The 18,202-nt window shown below is 54.0% G+C and overlaps 6 protein-coding genes across 6 annotated transcripts; 4 read left to right on the top strand and 2 right to left on the bottom strand.

Annotated features, from left to right (window-relative positions):
- Window positions 1-1,617: 1,617 nt before the first annotated feature.
- On the top strand, window positions 1,618-3,180 carry V2A60_002302 (Metallo-dependent phosphatase-like protein; the record flags this gene model as incomplete). The annotated part of the gene is made up of 2 exons (XM_083253653.1): window positions 1,618-1,753; window positions 1,817-3,180. 2 exons carry the CDS (start codon window positions 1,618-1,620, stop codon window positions 3,178-3,180), a joined length of 1,500 nt encoding a protein of 499 aa, XP_083109779.1.
- Window positions 3,181-3,686: 506 nt separating this feature from the next.
- On the top strand, window positions 3,687-5,696 carry V2A60_002303 (Zn(II)2Cys6 transcription factor; the record flags this gene model as incomplete). The annotated part of the gene is made up of 5 exons (XM_083253654.1): window positions 3,687-3,826; window positions 4,073-4,287; window positions 4,370-4,692; window positions 4,757-4,908; window positions 4,976-5,696. 5 exons carry the CDS (start codon window positions 3,687-3,689, stop codon window positions 5,694-5,696), a joined length of 1,551 nt encoding a protein of 516 aa, XP_083109780.1.
- A 2,038-nt stretch (window positions 5,697-7,734) lies between these two features.
- V2A60_002304 (uncharacterized protein) lies at window positions 7,735-9,009 on the top strand (the record flags this gene model as incomplete). Its single annotated transcript, XM_083253655.1, has 6 exons — window positions 7,735-7,893; window positions 7,955-8,033; window positions 8,091-8,234; window positions 8,286-8,399; window positions 8,447-8,641; window positions 8,714-9,009. 6 exons carry the CDS (start codon window positions 7,735-7,737, stop codon window positions 9,007-9,009), a joined length of 987 nt encoding a protein of 328 aa, XP_083109781.1.
- A 1,018-nt stretch (window positions 9,010-10,027) lies between these two features.
- V2A60_002305 (lipase family protein) lies at window positions 10,028-10,763 on the top strand (the record flags this gene model as incomplete). The annotated part of the gene is made up of 2 exons (XM_083253656.1): window positions 10,028-10,109; window positions 10,168-10,763. 2 exons carry the CDS (start codon window positions 10,028-10,030, stop codon window positions 10,761-10,763), a joined length of 678 nt encoding a protein of 225 aa, XP_083109782.1.
- Window positions 10,764-12,225: 1,462 nt separating this feature from the next.
- On the bottom strand, window positions 12,226-13,521 carry V2A60_002306 (uncharacterized protein; the record flags this gene model as incomplete). Its single annotated transcript, XM_083253657.1, has 1 exon — window positions 12,226-13,521. The coding sequence occupies one exon, from the start codon at window positions 13,519-13,521 to the stop codon at window positions 12,226-12,228; it is 1,296 nt and encodes a 431-aa protein (XP_083109783.1).
- Window positions 13,522-13,854: 333 nt separating this feature from the next.
- Window positions 13,855-16,101, bottom strand: V2A60_002307 (uncharacterized protein; the record flags this gene model as incomplete). The annotated part of the gene is made up of 2 exons (XM_083253658.1): window positions 13,855-15,498; window positions 15,571-16,101. 2 exons carry the CDS (start codon window positions 16,099-16,101, stop codon window positions 13,855-13,857), a joined length of 2,175 nt encoding a protein of 724 aa, XP_083109784.1.
- Window positions 16,102-18,202: the final 2,101 nt, after the last annotated feature.

An 18,202-nucleotide genomic window follows, 5' to 3' on the forward strand; every position in this document is an offset into this window, starting at 1 on the left:
CAGACCTTGAATAATTGACTAGCATGGTTGTTGTTCTTTTGTTGTTTCCTTTTTCGTTTTCCCAACTCGCCGTTTCTTTCCCCCGAGAGGTGCCATGGTGGCCGGCTGGCTGGTTGGGATGGACAATGCCTCTGCTACGACGAAGCAGCAAGGTGAGATGGAGCAGATGCGAAATTCAGATAGTTCGAGTGCTAATACAGAATCAGCACAAAATAGACTATAGCAGTTGAGGTTGAGGTTGTGTCTCTTGGCAAGCCGTGGAACCGCTCTGTGTGCCTGAGGTATCAATCTGGCTTGTAGGCTGCCCCCAGTGGACCGACCACCATCTTCGTTTGCTCGTTTCCAACTCACTGATAGCCTGAAGACGGCTTCATTTTCAAAGAACAAAATCCGAACACGAATTTTGGACTCATGATTCATTCGATGTGTCAATCATTTCCAGCAGTCCCAGATTCCGGCAGCCCCAAAAAAGGGAGATGGTATATTGAAGCTCATCTAAATCGGTGCACAATTCTGACCGTGTCCTCTAGGCATGTAACTGGTAGCAATCAGGATGCTGCTTCCGACGGTTGATTCCATGATGCGCACCAGGAACAACCTGTATGCCATCTTGGTTCACGGCTCTATCGAAGGGCGCATTACCAAAGGCCTAGAAACATGCAACACGACGCTATTGTTTGTTAATCAGACGCGCTAGAGCCGCGCCTTGACTGAATAGCAAGGTTTAAATCTGAGCACCACGTGCGATTCAGTGGACTCGGTATCCAGAAGGGCATCCATCATACGCCCGGTCTTTTCCATCAAAGCGTTCCTCGCAATTAAAAATACCAGACTATTGTGGTGCGAGAATTTTCGTTCCATCTCTTGAAAGTTTAATTTACCGTGGCCGTCGCGTTCTATTCTCAACTTGCCAAGATCGACGCCGGTCTTCTCTTCTGCCGCTCTCACCTGAATGCGCACAACACCCGATTTTCTTGTCGGTCGCCTAATTAGGCAGTGCCTATACGATGATGCTACCGCATGGTCATCCAGTTTCCTCCAGCCGTGTGTTCATTTCAGTGGACCGAGGCGGAATCCAAGGCCGAAAGAGATGCAGAGCCTGGGCAGGATCGGACAGTACAGCCAGTAACAAAGCCACAATTACAAACTTGGCCCTGCGACCTTCCGCTGATCCAGGTCCTGAACTGCCAGGCCCAGATTTATGAGCTGGCCGCCCAGGACAACTTTGGCCAACCTACCAACGAGGCGGCGCCACTACCGCACGGGGAAGACCAGCGAGCAACCATCTCCCCCCCGCTCTGGCCTAGTCTTGCTCGATGTGGAAGGTCCTGAGGCTGTAGAATTGGTGCTAACTACTGCACGTGTACGGTGTGCTGCCATCCTGTCTGACAGCTTCGTATGGCTGTCCTTTTAAAGCCGCTAAAAGATCATGAAGAGGGTCTCAGTCTTGCAATTGATAAGCTCGTGGCCCTAGAAACTGACTGGTTCGGTCCAGTAAATCCGCGGCTGGCCGGTGAACAATGTGGTGGTATTGTCCGCTATAAAGGCGCGCCAGTTCGTCGCGCGACAAGAAAGATATTTCCGTGAGTAGTAAACCCAAGTATAGGCGCGCTCACCATGCCTTCGCTCTCCTTCCTGGTCAAGGCTCTTCCGGCCCTGTCTGCCACGGCCCTGGCTGCCGCCAGCCTGCCAGCCATCCCCTCGGACCTGTCCACACCTATGCAGGTCCGTATCGCTGTTAGTGGCGCGAACAGTAGGTGTACACATCTCAATACTTTGGCTGTCGAGAACTGGTAATGAACACGCGATTTTCTAGGCATATCTGTCGGTTGGAACACGTACCAGCAGTCGGGTAGCCCCTGCGTCAGTTACGGTACTTCGTCCAACTCGCTTACTCAAAAGTCTTGCTCGACGAAGTCCGAAACCTACCCATCGTCGCGCACATGGTTCCATACCGTCTACTTGAATAACTTGGCTCCCGCCACCAAGTACTATTACAAGATCGAGTCAACCAACTCTACCGTGCTGGAGTTTCTCTCGCCGCGCGTTGCCGGCGACAAGACCCCCTTTGCCATCAATGCCATTATCGATTTGGGCGTCTACGGCGAGGACGGCTACACAATTAAGAGCAACAACGCAAAGCGCGATGTCATTCCCGACATCCCACCGTCGCTCAACCACACGACGATTAAGCGTCTTGCTGACACAGCCGACGACTATGAATTCATCATTCATCCAGGCGATCTTGCCTATGCTGATGACTGGGCGCTACGCCCCAAGAATCTCTTCTCTGGCAAGACTGCGTTCCAGGCTATTCTGGAGCAGTTTTACGGTCAACTGGCCCCCATCTCCTCTCGTAAACCGTACATTGTCAGCCCCGGTAATCACGAAGCCTCGTGTCAAGAGATTCCTCATACCAGCTGGCTTTGCCCAAGTGGCCAGAAGAACTTTACTGATTTCATGACGCGCTTCAACGGCAACATGCCTAGCGCGTTTGCCTCGACCTCTAAAGTCGACAAGGCCAAGGTTAGCGCGAACAAGGCGCAGCAGCTGGCCAGCCCGCCCTTTTGGTTCTCGTTTGAGTACGGCATGGCACATATCGTCATGATTAACACGGAGACTGATTTCCCCTCGGCACCGGACGGCCCCGACGGCTCTGCTGGTCTCAACAGCGGACCCTTTGGCGGTTCCGAGCAGCAGTTGCAGTTTCTCGAGGCAGATCTGGCATCCGTCGACCGTACCGTTACTCCGTGGGTGATTGTTGCTGGCCACCGTCCGTGGTACACAACTGGCGGTGATGGCTGCGAGCCGTGCAGAAAGGCCTTTGAGCCGCTGTTTTACAAGTATGGCGTCGACTTGGGCGTTTTTGGGCATGTGCACAACTCACAGCGTTTCAACCCTGTCTACAAAAATACCCAGGATCCTGCTGGCATGCAAAACCCCAAGGCTCCCATGTACATTGTCTCGGGTGGCACGGGAAACATCGAGGGCCTGAGCGCCGTCGGCAGCAAGCCCAACTATACCGCATTTGCGTATGCCGACGACTTTAGCTATGCGACCATTCGCTTCCAGGACGCGCAGAACCTCAAGGTGGACTTTTACCGCTCGTCAACGGGCCAGCTTCTCGATAGTTCGACGCTGTTCAAGGAACACAAGGACCAGTTTGTCGTACAAAACTAGGCTCAGCTGAATGCTACAGTACTCAGTAGCTTGCTTGGGTGGATAGCGGGGGAGGAGTGGTTCTTATAGATACGGCTGGCTGGCTGGCTGGCTGCTCATTACGAGGCTGACGCCGATAGCGCAACTATACTACTAGACTGTACAGATTACAGGGCCGCTTATAAGAGATGCGAAAATTTACTGTTACATTTTGCCACCCACCTTGTCAGCACTCACCTCAGCTATTCAGCAGCCAAGAAACTCTCCGGCCTCCAGAGCGCGTTCAGGTCGGACCTTGCCCAGAGAGTACAAAGGCGAACCAGCAAGAGAATAGTGCCGCCCCACGTCGCGCTGAGGGAGAGGGGGAAAAGCCAGACCTTGTCCGCTTTCTGCCTCAAGTTTCCCGAGCCGCCGATTCACGCCAGTAATGGTCCATTTTCCTCTCCGTTCCGTCATCTACCCATCATCCGCCGCGCGCCATCCCGCCCCCTGCTCTTCTTCTTCCACATCACCAGCAGACCCAGCCCATGGATCTCAAGACGGTTGTCCGCAACTTAAAGGAGCAGTCAATAGCGCGGGCCAAGGACCACGAGGCGCCGCTCAAGTCGACCGCGCCCCGGCAGAAACGGTGGGCCACAAAGAGCAAGACTGGCTGCGCTACTTGCCGGTTCGTTTAAGCACCCCCCAAGCCTGCGCTAGCCATCCGAGGGCGACGCACCCAAGAGCTGGCTGCTTTGCGTTGCGTTGCGTTCTCCCTCTCCCTGCGACGCATTGGGGGGAGGGAGGGAACGATGCGACAGTTTTGCGCCCTCTGGATGCCACCTCATTGGCAGTGCGCTGCTTGTCCCGTCGTGCGATGTCTTGGACCTTTGCCGTACTGACCCTGTATTGTGTTCGTTCGTTCGACGTGTAGGATCCGACGCATCAAGTGCGACGAAGGAAAGCCACACTGCCAGCGATGCGTCCTCACGGGACGTCAATGCAGCGGCTATGCGGCAACCCCCGGCAGCTCCAGCTCCGCGTCCTCACCGTCGCCGTCACCGGAACCGGCATCGTCCTCCAAGGCGGTGATCCTGGCCCCCAGAGCCAATCACCCTGACTGCGATATTATGGATGCCATCAAATATTGTTCGTTTAAACACCATGCCGTGCTCCGCTCCCGGGGAAAAATTGCTTGGCTAACGGGGTGAATTTTGGGTGGATCGTTTAGTTGGGGCCGTCATGTTGAAGGACGAAGCTTTTCACAATCCAGGCGACAGTATATTTGTGACGAGTTTCAAACCGGACTTGCACATCGAGAAAATTACGTCGCGCGAGAGTTTCATCGCCTTGGTCGTCACCGACCGCATCGTCAACGCCTCTGCCCAGGCCGGCGTCTTGCCTCGACAGGGCAGCCTTCCGGGCATTAACCACCTCTGGTCCCTGCTATACCGACACATAGATATCGTGATCAAGGACCTGAACTCAAGAATAGCAAGGGGCGCCGCTATCGAGACCTTGCTTCGTCGGTTGGTCGACCTGCTTAGCATCGACGTGAGCACCCTCATGGAGCTGGACGACTCGGCAGGCATACCGTAGTGCTAACCCCTGGCGATAGCTTTCAATTATGGACCCTGCTTGGAGATCCCACGTCGAGGGCTTCGCGGCTTTAGTCAAGCTGCACGGTGGTGTACAAAAGGTTCTCAGCGTCAAAGTTGCTTTCGAGCGTGACCAGAGAGTACCACCTATGGCCCTTCACTACGTCTTGATGTACTTTCCTACCACAAATCTGTCCAGCCGTACCTTGCTGCCTTGTTTTGCTAATGATTCTACTTAGTTACTCTACGCTTGCCAACACGGCAAGCCCCGCTAGTAATCAAATCACGGGCTTGGCCAACTGGTCGTCCGAGGACATCACCGCCGCCTACTCGCACACGGGCTTCCACCCTGCGCCTTGCCCGACTTCTGTACTACAGGACATTGTCCGAATTACACGTTTACGAACAATGTGTCTGGCAGAGCCAACAATTACCGCCGCCTTTGTCCCCATTGCGCGCGAAGTCTCCAGGCTTCTCCAAGCCTTTATCCCTGACGAGTGGACAGAGCCGTACGCGAAACCCGAAGATCCGTGCATGCCACTGGCCGGTGACTTGTACAAAACAGCTGCCATCCTGTACGGGCTGTTGTCGTTGCCGCCCGTGCTGGCCGCCGAGTTTGCCGCAATTCCAGGAGCGAGTCCCGCACCCGACGAGGCGTCGGCGGTCGAAAATGGACGTCACTTCTACGGCAACTATCTGATGAACCTGGTCGATCGAGCGATGGAGGAACTTCCGCTTCCGCAGGGCGTCAGTTGGCCAATTGCTGTGCTCGGCGTCGCCAAGCATGACGCGCCGCAGGAGGAAAAGGACAGGCTGCTAATGCACCTGAAGACTCTGCGCCTGAGACCGGGCGCAGACAGCGGCGCCGTGAATATCGACATCAAGCTACGAGACTTTTGGTACTTTGGGCAAACGCAGTGGGAAGAATGCTACCACGAACCGATCAATGTCATCACCTAAGGCAGGCGCCGAATTTTATGCATGTACATAACGAGTTACTTACGCAAAGCATAGCGATTGGCGTTTTCTTTTTCTCAATTCAGATTTCAGAATCTGCAACACGATTGACAGACGCACACTAAGTAAACGTTGCGCCTTCAACCACTCTCGTCGCCACAACTCCCCAATGCCTACGACGTTACCGTGCCGCACTAGAGAACGGCCCGCAGATTCCTAGCTTTTCGCCCGAAACGGTTGCAAGTGCTCTGCACTGGTAGCAATGAGCCAGCAAATGGCCTACAAGTCTGTCAGCCTCCGAAGCTTTCCTGTTTTTTGATAACCCTCCAGGTCACAACAGAATCGCGTCCAAAAGAATGCGACCTCAGCTCCTGGTGTGTCGAATGACAGTGCTTCAAGTTACTGCCCATGATGGTTCTTCGATTTTCCGCTCGAAATTTCCAAGTGAGCTGCCAATGGGCTTCGGCTCGGCGCCTTTCACAGATGCCGGTGATCATGCATGTGCCTACGTCAACGTGTATGTAAATTTCGAAGCCTAGGTGATTGGAAACAAGAGGCCATCTTGCGGTAAAGAAGCTGGGGCGCCTGAGATTAAGTACCGTCATCACGAGCGCGAAAACAGGCTAGAAGCACTCGCCGAAGTTGAAGCTGCGATAGACTGTGCTCTGACACATGAGCGGGGCCAGGGGAAGCAATGGCGACAGATGTAGTGTGGTATGTTGTAATAAACACATAATTGATAACATTTGAAAACGAGCCATTACTTCTACAACTGTCGAGCGATCGACCGACTTTGCGTAGTTGCCCGACACGACTCAAAGTAGTTGGCAGTTGCTGCTCTGTAATTCACCTCAGGTCATTTACTAGTACGATCCTCCGCGGTCGGCTATACGCCGCACTTGTAAGTGACTAGTTGCCGTGTCCGGTGGTGCCGGCTCCGGGCGCCGTGGTAAGCAATCCTGGGGCGTTTAACGTGCCCGCGGGCCGCTAGCCACTTGATGCAGGTAGCAGAGATCCAGTTCACATGATGCTGATGTCCTGGCCCGGAGATCTGGAAATGGGTGCGGTTTTGACAAACCTGCGCTGGGAGACTCAAGTCAACAATGGGAATGACGTCGAGTTCCGGAACAAAACTCTGAGTTAATCCAGAGCGTTTGACACAGTAGACAATAGAACTTCATTGTGGTCAAGCGACTTGCTGCCATGGTACGCCGAAGGAGCAAGTACACCCCCACAAGCAGACTGTAGGTAGCTCTTGGGGCACAGAAACTCTGCGCCCGCCTCGGACGATTTTCTTCAGGCCTTATTTGGCAGTGCTAACGCAGTGTGGCTCTTCACCATGACGGGTTTCCGTGGAGTCTTGGAAAAAACACTCGTTCGCTTCTGCTAGCAAGACTGTCGAGGCGATGTAGCAATGGCGCGACGTTGGATGAACTTATCCGGTCAGTCATTTACAATCTAGGTAGCTTCCCGGTGAGTCCAATTCAAATTGCCGATGAGTACTCCGTAGGTAGTTATCATCTCATGCAGCTATGTCAACATATGTTACCAGATTGTTGTGACATTGCGGGGTTCGGACATAACTAAGCTATCTCCTTGATCGCGAGCCACCATCTGCCCCGATCTTAGTACACCTCACATCGCGATGCAGGAGCATAGATATGTACCACTCTTGCTATCGTAGTATCGCCGATATTTTTAAAGAAAAAATCGGACATAGGGCGGAGCCCAAGGCACTCAAGTGCATTATCGCCGCCTAGTCTCCAGCCAAGTTGGCGGACAGATGCCACCTTGTGAAAGCCAGCCCCAATCATTGAGTCTATAAATCACGCTCATATGAGAGAGCCTGCACAAATGATGTAAGTTGCGGAGAGAGTCAATGCGTGTGACGCTCCACAAAGTATGACACCACGATGCCGCACGTTATTTAAACGCAACGGACGCCGATATCTGTCTCTCAGTTCGAGGAGCATTGGCAACTGCTTGGCACTCTAGCAGCAATCCACTACTAAGTACGTGACAATTACCTGAACTTGCAAGTATGGCGGCAAACCTACAGATTGGCGACACTAAAGTCGTCGCTCCTGGCTTTGGTGCCATGGGTCTAAACTTTGGCCTGGGAAGTAGCTTCGACTTGGATCAAGCTGAACCGACGCTTTTGAAAGCGGTTGAGCTGGGATGCACGTTTTGGGACACCGCTGTGAGTATGATCAAAGCCACAGACGATTAGCTGATGTTCTAACTCATTCGTGCGACTATAGGTTGTGTACAAGAATGGAGAAAACGAAAAGCTTTTGGGTGATTTTATAAGGAAGCATCAGGTCCGCGATAAGCTGTTTGGTACGTGCAACCAAGGTTGACAGCGGTAACTCGTACATCTAACAATTTCCGCTACAGTGGCGTCAAAATGTGGATTTGACGTCTCCGGACCGACGCCAAGAGTGACGAACTCGGCAACACACATAAGAGAAACGATTGAGGGGACAACCAGTAGGCTCGGATTTGCCCCTGACCTCTATTATCTCCATCGAATTGACCCCAGTAGGTCACATCTATATCGTCCTACGAAGGCACCCTAACAGAACCATGCAGATACCCCACTGGAGGAGTCTATCGGAGCCTTTGACGAGCTTCGTCGCTCCGGCAAGACGAAATATATCGGCTTGTCAGAGTGTTCTGCTGCCACCTTGAGAAAGGCGAATTCTAGTTCGTATCACGCCGCGCCGATGCAAACTTGGCTAACTTACTACAAGTCGCCAAAATTGACGCCGTGCAGGCCGAGTACTCAGCATTCGAGACGCTACACGAGACGGATGGTCTTATCGACACAGCAAAGGAGCTAGGAATTGCCTACGTGGCATACAGTCCTCTGGGCCATGGCTGGCTCGTGGACGACTTCAAGTACAAGTCCCCGGATGACTTTGCAGCTGATGATTTCCGACGCACATGTAAGCCCACTCTGGGGTGTGCCATGACGAATGCAACTAGTTTGGAGAACTAACATGATGCACAAACCATAGCTCCCAAGTTCCAGGGCGAAAACTTTTACAAGAACAAAGCAATCGTTGACGAGATCAAGAAGCTCGCGCGACGCAAAAGCTGCACGGTAGCGCAAGTCGCGCTGGCGTGGGTTGCCGCGCAAGGAATGATTAGCATCCCGGGCACGACGCGGGCAGCGCGCCTGGAAGAGAACTGGGCGTCTAGAGGGATCCAGCTGACCGAGGCCGAAAAGGTCGAGATTCGCAAAATTGTGGACGAGGCAAAGCCTGTTGGTACGAGGTATTCCGAGCTGCATCAGGCCATGGTCGGACATTAAAAACGGTGCGAAGAAGCGGAGAAACCTCCACAGGCTCCAATCTGCGCCATGACTGCTGTCAACACGATAGAGCTCGATAGAGATTTTCATATGAGTTTTGGAGCATATGCAGGGAATTTTTCAGCTCGGAATAAATGACATGAAAAGCTAAGTCTGGCTCAAAAACGGCCTACCAAGGCACTGGACGGATTGAACAATAGGACTGCATAGTGATGTTTGAACAAAATTCTCCCATTCTTGGTTAAATACGATGATTCTATGTAGCTTCTATCTACCTTTCCTGTTCTATTGCAGATTCGCGCTCGTCTGCAGCAGTGTTAGCATCCTCTAGCTCTCACAGCTGAACTGCGACAACGAATTTGCTGGTTCTCGTCGCGTCTAACTTGATCTTTGTATGCTACACAATCGAGCCATACGATATCCTAAATTTCCACTCTGGGCCGCTGTCTCGGACCCGTCGGATCGTTGAAATGTGCCGGTGGTTGAAAGGCTTAGTCTTGGACCGGGTACCTTTTGGCTCACTCCGCGGAGTGGCACCCGACGCCGTCGCTGCCGTGTCAAGGGCCAAGTTGTAACTTTCTGCAAGGCCCCTGGGGCGCGTGTTAGGGAGCCAAGAACGCGGGCTTGCTTATTACACCGAGTACGAGCTTCCAAGTCTATCATAGACTAGTGTCGATGGTCAAGTGGCAGACTTCTTGCTGTGCCACGCGACCACCGGTAGGGGCTGTTGGAATGATTGGTTTACGCGCAACTGAGGCATCGGACGTGATAAAGTTTAGAATAATAAAGCGTGGATGCAGCGGGCCGGTACGCACGGACTGCACGGACTTGTACAGTTGAGTTCGGCTGCACCGCTGATCTCCCGCTGTATGGCCCGAGGGTCGTATGTGAGACATGTCTGATAGATAAGAGGCTTTGCGACGCCGTTGTTATTTACAAACTGCGCACCCTGACCACCACTGGTGAGCCCGTTTGCCATATATCGTTTTTACACGCTGCTGGAGTCCTTGTAAAAGCAATGGGCCCTCGGATGCTCCTGTTCGGTCTTGTCGCCGCTCTAGCCGCGGCGACCCCGCTGAGACGACAGCAAAGAACAACTGGTATAAATTTCCCGTGTCATCGAAATAGGCAAGCTGGAATTCTAACATGAAAAATCAGTCGATCCTGCTGTATACGAAAAGCTGGTGAGCTACGCCGCCTTTCCGCGGCTGAGCGCAACCGACCCCGGCAGCTCGGCTCCGGACCCGAACTGCAACGTGACTCTCTTCCGCTACATCAACCAGCAGAGCACAGACACCCAAGCCGCGGTCTGGCTGCGCGAGAGCACGCGGGAAGTCATCATTGGCATCCCCGGGACCGACGGTCTGAGGGACGACCTGACAGACGTCAAAGCCCTGCCGATACCGTACATCTCGCCGTCGGTCCGCTGCCCCGGCATCTGCCTCGTCCACGCGGGCTTCCTGCTGGCGTGGAACTCCATCGAGGGCCAGGTGATTGACGCCGTCTCCTCGGCGCTCGAGCAGAACCCCGGCTTCTCCGTGGCGGTCAGCGGCCACTCGCTGGGCGGCGCCATTGCGAACCTGGCCTTTGCGAGGCTGAAGAACGGGCCCTTCAACACGACGGGCGCCTACACGTACGGTCAGCCGAGGGTCGGGAATCGTGAATTCGCAGACTACATCGACAGCCTGTCCGGGACCAGCGACAGCGAGGCAGGGTCGTACTACAGGGTCACTCATGCCGAAGGTGAGCCATAGTTTCCGTACAAAATTACCTTGATACTCGGACAAGTCGACTAATGCACCTCTCCGGTTTAGATGGCGTGCCTCATCTACCCCCCCTCTTTCTTGGGTATGAGCACCCACGTGCTGAATATTGGGAGTCTGCGCATGTGCCGCAATCCGACACCACGTACCGATGCCTTGATCGGGAGTCGAAAGAGTGTTCCAGATCGACCACGAGCTTCTTTGAGCTATCGATCAAGGCCATCTACGAGACTCTCGGGAAGCCGCTTCTTGGGTTTCCCTTCATACCAAGTATCGTCGGCGTCTTTATAAATTCGAACCATGGAAGTTATGCGGGCCTGACATCCACTTGTAAAGCGTCTCAATAGCACGGCATTTCGAGCTGGGGGAGTTGCTGGTGAACGCGTTTGGGACTGTTTTGCATGAGCAATGAGGGCCGCGAACTCTCCAAAAGAGGTTTGGTCGCAGGCTTGCTGAAAGCACTGAGCAGCACTTACCTGCCGGCGGCCGACTGGCTTGCATAAATAACGGCCGTAATTATTAGGATGAATGATGGCACGGCGCCGTGTCAAGTACATATAAGGATATCTATTCAAGACATAATACAGAGCACAACCACCGTCATTGGTGGCTCCGTCTTTTACCAACCGCGACATGTTGATGTCTTACAACTTGACAGGGGCCGGTACGGTACGGTGGGCTTTCCGCCAGGGTCGAGCTGCGGTAGAAGGGCAATGAGCATTGAGTCGCTAAATATAGAATAGTTTTCCCTGCAAGTGTAATTTCACAGCGGCTATCCATCTATCAACAGCGTGAGGAATCGACCCCCTGCAAGTCACAAGTTTTCGACTGAATTTCACCATATTGCGTGCTAGAAGCAGGAACACGACAGGCTTCGAATCAGACGCTCGGGTTACTCTAGATAGAACTTGGAGGCGTGTACGGATGAGACTGACAATGTCAAAGATGCGTCTGGGCAGGCTGAGATGCGAGTTACATGCCTCCGTGAGACTGAGACCCGAGCACTCGTATGGTCTGGGTCTGGTAGGATAGTAATAACGGGCGAACATGCAGGAAATTACTGTTGTATTGTCTTGACGCATTCCGATCTGGGGGTATCAATACGGCAAGGTGCTAGCTTTGGCAGCTCTAGTCGCACTACAATCTTTGGAGCGTTTTATGACAAATCAGTATCGGGCAACATAGAATATGAATGAGGTCTATAATTCAGAGTCGCAGTGCTCGAACTAAGTTTCAGGCCTATTCCCAGCTTGGCCACTACCTCTGCACCATTTCCGTAAAAAAAGAGCAACGACAGCGGCCATCCGCACCTCGAAAAGCAGAGTGAGTCGGCATGTAATGAGAATATGATTGAGAGGAAAGCGAGACTAGTGATACATATATGCGATAAAGCAAAGTGGGATTCGTCCTGACTCAACTAGGAGTCTGCCCATGCGAGACTCGCCAGCGGGCCTCATTTCTTCTCAACGAGTGCACTGTACCGTGGCAGCTCCCAGTTGCGGACGCCTTCCTTCATGAAAGAGCTGGATGACAGACGAATGCCAAGAAGCGTCACTACTCGGAGACAAATGTGCAATACAGCGATTCCAATTGCAGAAGACGGCATCATGAACCTGGCCATCATGGAATCCTCGCCGACGCCGTGCTGGACCTGGTCCATAAACGGGCGAAAGCGCGCCTCGTACGCCGCCAGCGCGTCTGAAAGCGTCGCATGGGTTGAATCACCCCCCACGCCGCCGCCGCCGGGGCCACCGCCGCCGCTGAGCCGGCTCAGCTCGCCCGCCAAGACGTATGCGCCGACGAGCCCGCACGTGGTCCCCATGCCCGTGAGCACCGAGGGGCAGTACGCGGCGTCGCCGACGAGCACGACGCGGCCGCGGCGCCAGGCCTCGAGCTTGACGAGCCCGATGCGCTCGCAGTAAAAGTCGTCCGAGGCCTGCATGCCGGCGACGAGCTCGGGCACGCGCCAGCCGGCGCCGCGGTAGCTCTCCGCAAAGGCGGCCTTTTCGCGCTCCGCGTCGCCGCGCCGCGCCGTCTCGATCCCGGACGACGCGTTGCACGCCATGTACACTTGCAGGAAGCGCGGGTCGCTGCGGCGCGTCATGACGCTGCGCCGGCCCCCGGCCAGGTACAGCGTCGAGTCGAAACCCTCGCCGGCCTGCATGGGCAGCGGCGTGGTGAAGTAGCCGGCGTACATGCCGGGCAGCAGCCGCAGCGCCGGGTCCGGCGAGGCCGTGCTGCCGAGCATCATGCGTCGGGTGCGCGACCACTGGCCGTCTGCGCCGACGACGAGGTCAAAGGTGTCGACGCCGCCGCTGGAGAATGTCACGGTGATGTCGCCGTCGTTGTCTTGGAGCTCTTTGATCGACGTGTCGAACAGGTACCTGACGTGACCTCCGGCCAGCGACGCGTCGTGGAACAGCCGGCAAAGGTCGCCCCGCATAATCTCGTACTCGCTGGTGAAATTCTGCTTGCCCTGTCCAGAGGTATTGGCAGCGAGGTAGGCGAGGCGCTTCCCGGCGCTGTCGACAAACTGCATGCCTTGCTCCGGAGCGGCCTTTTCTTTGAAGGCGGCGTCGAGACCCATGAGTCGCAGCACCTCGATGCCGTGACCGCGGAGGTCGAGCTGCAGGCCATTCGTGCGGAGCGAGGGGAATCGCTCCACCACGGTAATGTCGAAGCGAAGCTTGGAGAGCCAAAAGGCGAGGGCGGTGCCTGAGATGCCGGCGCCGCTGATGAGGACTTTCATGATTGTGTCCTGGATGTGAACACTGCGCAAGATGGGACGAGGTGCAAGACTAAAAGTGCGAGCTGATGTATGGATCAGATCTGAATTGAAGTCGACGAGCGAGCTCGGAAAATTTTATACTCGTTTCCTGGAGTTGCTTATGTCCGTCGCACGTATTTGGGCCGCTTTTCGGCCGAAAGACGGAAACGGGGCGGCGCCGTGATGGCGGAGATAACAATAGCGTAGGAAGCGGGTATTCGAAGCAATGCGTGGGGTTGAGTTATCACGATTGCTAAAAGCAAATTCTTCACTTCGTCCATGCGATAATTATTTACATAGATGCGGGTTGCTGAATTATGAAAATCCCGTATCTGAGAAGAAGCAATCCATGCCAATATCCATACCCAGATAGCCAACCTCTAAGCCCCCCGAGGGGAACCCGGGGTCCGTCGGCGTATTCGTTGCAAATGAACCCAGGGTACTCTCAAGGATACCATAGCAATGCGCCAGCGCATCTCTCGCGCTCTGCGCAATCTTCAATTCGCACGGCTCCCCGCTCTCCATAGCCTCCGTCATCGCCAGCGCCATGGCGAGAAAGACGTAGCTCTTCACATTTGTCTCGCCGTTGCTGATGCGCTTCTCGCATAGCTCGAGCATATCAGCCACCGACTTCTTCAGCGCGTCGCGGACGGTGTGCGTGCGGTGCAGCGTGCCGTCGGCCTGCTGCGTTTTGGTCTGGATGATCAGATCCAGGCTGATGGCTGTGTTGGCGGACCGCAGCCCCTCGCGGAAGAGGCCGCCGGCAAAGTCTAATAGACGTGCGAAGCGTGCGTCGGGCTCGGGATTGATGAGGGCAAGGCTGGCCTCGGTGCAAGCCTTGAGGGAATAGTGGAAGGCGGGCGTGGTCCGGGCTTCGCAGGCAAAGGGGCTGTGCAGCGGCACGACGAAGCGTCGCAGAAGGAAATCAACCATGTTGCGTTGGAATGGGGATATTTTGTCAGGATATGTCTGAAATGCGAGAGTGCATTTCCTTTGCGCAGTACTGAGAGCCGTGCCAAGGCTCATTGCCTCTGGGTATGAGAGATTCGCGTTGATCGCATTCAGATATCTTACAATCCTAATGCGAGCGGGAAGGGCGTATATGAGATGACGCTGCAAAGTGGCGTCTGTAAATTCGGATTCCGGCTTCGAATGCAGGGCTTGACTGTCCTCGTCGAAGTCGTTGTCATTGATGTTGGACGGAGGCTCGGTGTCGTATTCCTCGGTTGAGATCCTTGGGGGCATCGCCGTGTCCAGTGATGCTTGCACGAGGAGCTCCAAAATAGTGTACCAAAGCCTTCGCCGCAGCTCAGCTTTGAAAACAGACATGCCTTGGAAATGCTTGGGATCATAGTGTAGGCCAAGCTGCATAGCTCGGTGTAGTAAAGAGCCGAGCGACATCCACACCAAGTCGCCACCTACGGAATAAATTTGCCGGGCGACAACAAGCAGGCAGTATACTTGCAGGCCGCCTATATCCAGGCGATCCTTCTCCAGGGGACCCGCCAACCAAGTCTGTGCGGCGTATATCCACTGATTGATCTGAGCAACAGACGGAGTAGCCTGGGAGGTTTCGCTACGCTCCTGCAAGCTAGAGCCAATGGCAACAACGAGTAAAATGATAAGACGAGTTTCCATGGTGGCAGTATTTTGGCATTTCCAGAAATCGTCATAAGACTTCCAGAAAGAAGGAATATGCAAAATCCGGATGGTGGATTCGAAGTAGGTAAAGTACTCCATCGCCATGGTATCAGCAACCTCGCGGCTAGGAGGCACCAGGTCGTAACCCTGCATACCGAACAGCCGGCTTGGGCGCCAAATCTTGGAAGAGCGCGCGAGGCGTTTGCACTTTTGTAGCACTTCCGCCGCATCAACAAGCACCGTCTTGGCGTCTGGGGGCAAGCTGGAGTCTTGGCGAGGGCCTAAGGTTTCCAGATAACAGGTAAAGATGGGCCCAAACTATGCGCGACCACGTCAATTTCGGAAAGCTCCTTGGCGAACAGCGTTTTTGCGCATCAGATTGCGACGTACCTCTTGTCCAGCTCCCATCCAGTGACTCCATCGCAGAATACGCGTCTTGTCCAAGACGATCTGCGAATCGTGGGCCGCCGACTTGCGGGCGAATATGCGATCATCACGCTGCGGCAGTTGAGAGAGAAAAGCGCCGCCGCCGCGAGTGTCCGGCCCTCTCTCTGGGTGATCTGCCGCCGCCGGAGGAGCAGGCTGCGATGCCGGCGGGCTCTGCAGCACGGCAGGGGGTTGCACAGGTGCCGCCGCCGCCTCGTGATGAGGGAGAGAGCCGTCGGCGAAAGAGTCGGGCGTATTGCTGCCAGACGAGAAGATGACGGAGCGCCAGTTGTTGGAGCGAGGCCGCTCGGCCACTTTGGACGCCGCCTGCCACAGCTGCGGCGACGGGGGCGCCTGGTAGTTGCACGCCTGCTGCGTCTCGGTGCAGTGCTGACACGGATGCTCGCGGTTGCACTTGATTTTGCGGCGACGGCAGGCCATGCAGGACAGGACCCGTCGCCGCCGCCGCCGCACCTCGCTGTGAGGCTGCTGCATGTCTCGATGGACAAGAAAACGGCTTCTTGGCGCGCGCAGCACACGGGGGGGGGCGTTGGTCGCGATGCACGGCCCCAGGGCGTGTGTGTGTGTCGTGCGAGCGCCAAGTTGGCCGAGGCTATCTCCGTCTCGGAGTAAAAAGGGGATCCGCCCGAGCGGATATACGTGGAGATGCCTCAGGCGGGCTTAACTCCGGCTGACGAGCGTCACTGACGACGGTCACAGAAGTCTAGATTTTGCTGAGAAAGAGAGCGGCATGGGGAGTTTCTTTTACATTGTCTTCTTATTCTTGCTATTTTTTCTTCCTTGCTTGAGAACACAGGCACGAACAAGGGGCCGTACGTAGGAGCTGCGCATTGGCCGCCGGCGAGACGACTAATAGCTGAGCGGTAGTCAATTGAAAGCCGAGTATCATATTGGTTTGCCTTCTCCTCACTGTATTTAGATTTTTCGTGCTGATTTCTGGCATTGTTGATTCTGACAATTGACCTCGGCCGCGATGCCCAGACATTACAACAAGGCGTCTGTGCGGATGCCTTTCCCAGTCATTAATCCAGTGCTTGGACAAGTACTTGGAGGTGGATTAAGCTCCTACTGTATACTGTACTTGCAGGATAATCTACCAGACCCTGCTAATAATCTGATGATTTGACCATGTCATCTTTTGTGGCTGTGGTCTAAGCAGTGCTACGCTTCTCAGTCTACCCATGTCTTGGATCTTTTACTGGCCATCTTTATAAAGACGAATAGTCATTCAAGTCACAATTATATACTTTTAAATCGATTTTTTGTGCTTTTACGGTCCGCAGCTAGTCTCGCTTGCCACGCGAGGCCTTGTTGGTTGGTTGGTTGGTTGGCTGGCTTCGGTTGAAGGGCACAAAGTCAACGACGCGCAACGCAACACTAGAACAAGGTGGGTGTTAAAATATTAGCTAAAAGACAGAAAGTAATATTTTAAATCTCAAACTATGTCGACTGCCTATCTATTCTTTCCTTGTTGCCAAGATGTAGACACCAGGGTGACCCCGTGCGCAGATCGAGCTGATTACTGAAAAGCCTTGCTTTGGCACTAAAGCGCGGAAACGCTGCCACAAGCAATAAAATGACCGGCATGTCAGACTGGCATCACAGTCGTGTCTGCAGTGATGTTGTTGCAGTGTTGTTCATGATCCAGACGTGGCCCGAGCAATCTCCCGGAGTTAGATTCTCCAAGCCATGCCCCAAGTTGTGAATGCGGCTGGCCAGCGTGAAGCATCAAAGGCCAGAGCGCTCAATAGAGGCAAGTAGAGCAGTGGTCTTTTTTTCGTCTTCGAATCTCCCCAATTTATTCAAAGCCAACTTTTTGTTCTTCAACGCCGCCTTCACTCTGTCCAGATCCATGGACCCTGCCCATATTGCCCTATCAATTTGTCTGTCTCGGTGAGCAACCCGTGCCAATTACCTTCACCCATGTAATGAGCCATCAAATCCCCACCCTGATCGACTTTTTTTGAGGAGAGAGGTCTTTCAGGCATCTTTGTAGTAGGAATTGCGATGTATAGGGTCTTCTCAATAACACCAAGATATGGCCTTTTGGGAGTCTGTTGCGGTGTAGGTTGAGATTGTCGAAAATGTGGTTTCTGATGTAGGTTTGGGAAACTGATTTGCCGAACAGAGGGCCAGATTCGCCTTATATATTGCTAATTTGTGAGTTGAATCACAGAAAGCTCAGACATGAGCGAGGTGAAAGTATTCTTTCTGGTAGAACAAAGATATTTGGCCCAACGCTACCCCTGTTCTCAGTTGCGCTCTGTGATATTCTACGAAACAGCATAAGAATGCATCAAGAGGTTCTTTTACATGTAATCTCTGGCGACTTACGGGCGTAGGTCATCTACACGTACCATGTCGAATATTACAAAGTCGGCCTGGCCAACAGTCAAAGCCGCTCTGGTTTCACAACTAAATGATATGAAAAAGAAGCCAGTCAGGCATGATTCGTGGCCAAAGCACGACAGTTTGGTACAATAAAGAGTAGAAACTAGATCAGTTTCAACCATCTCTTTCCTTACCCTGGATGTCACCATGTCGGGCACGAATACTACCGGCCTCGCAAATTTTC

This window comes from Cordyceps javanica, chromosome 1 (genome assembly GCF_051103115.1).
Source record: "Cordyceps javanica chromosome 1, complete sequence".
Lineage (NCBI taxonomy): Eukaryota > Fungi > Ascomycota > Sordariomycetes > Hypocreales > Cordycipitaceae > Cordyceps > Cordyceps javanica.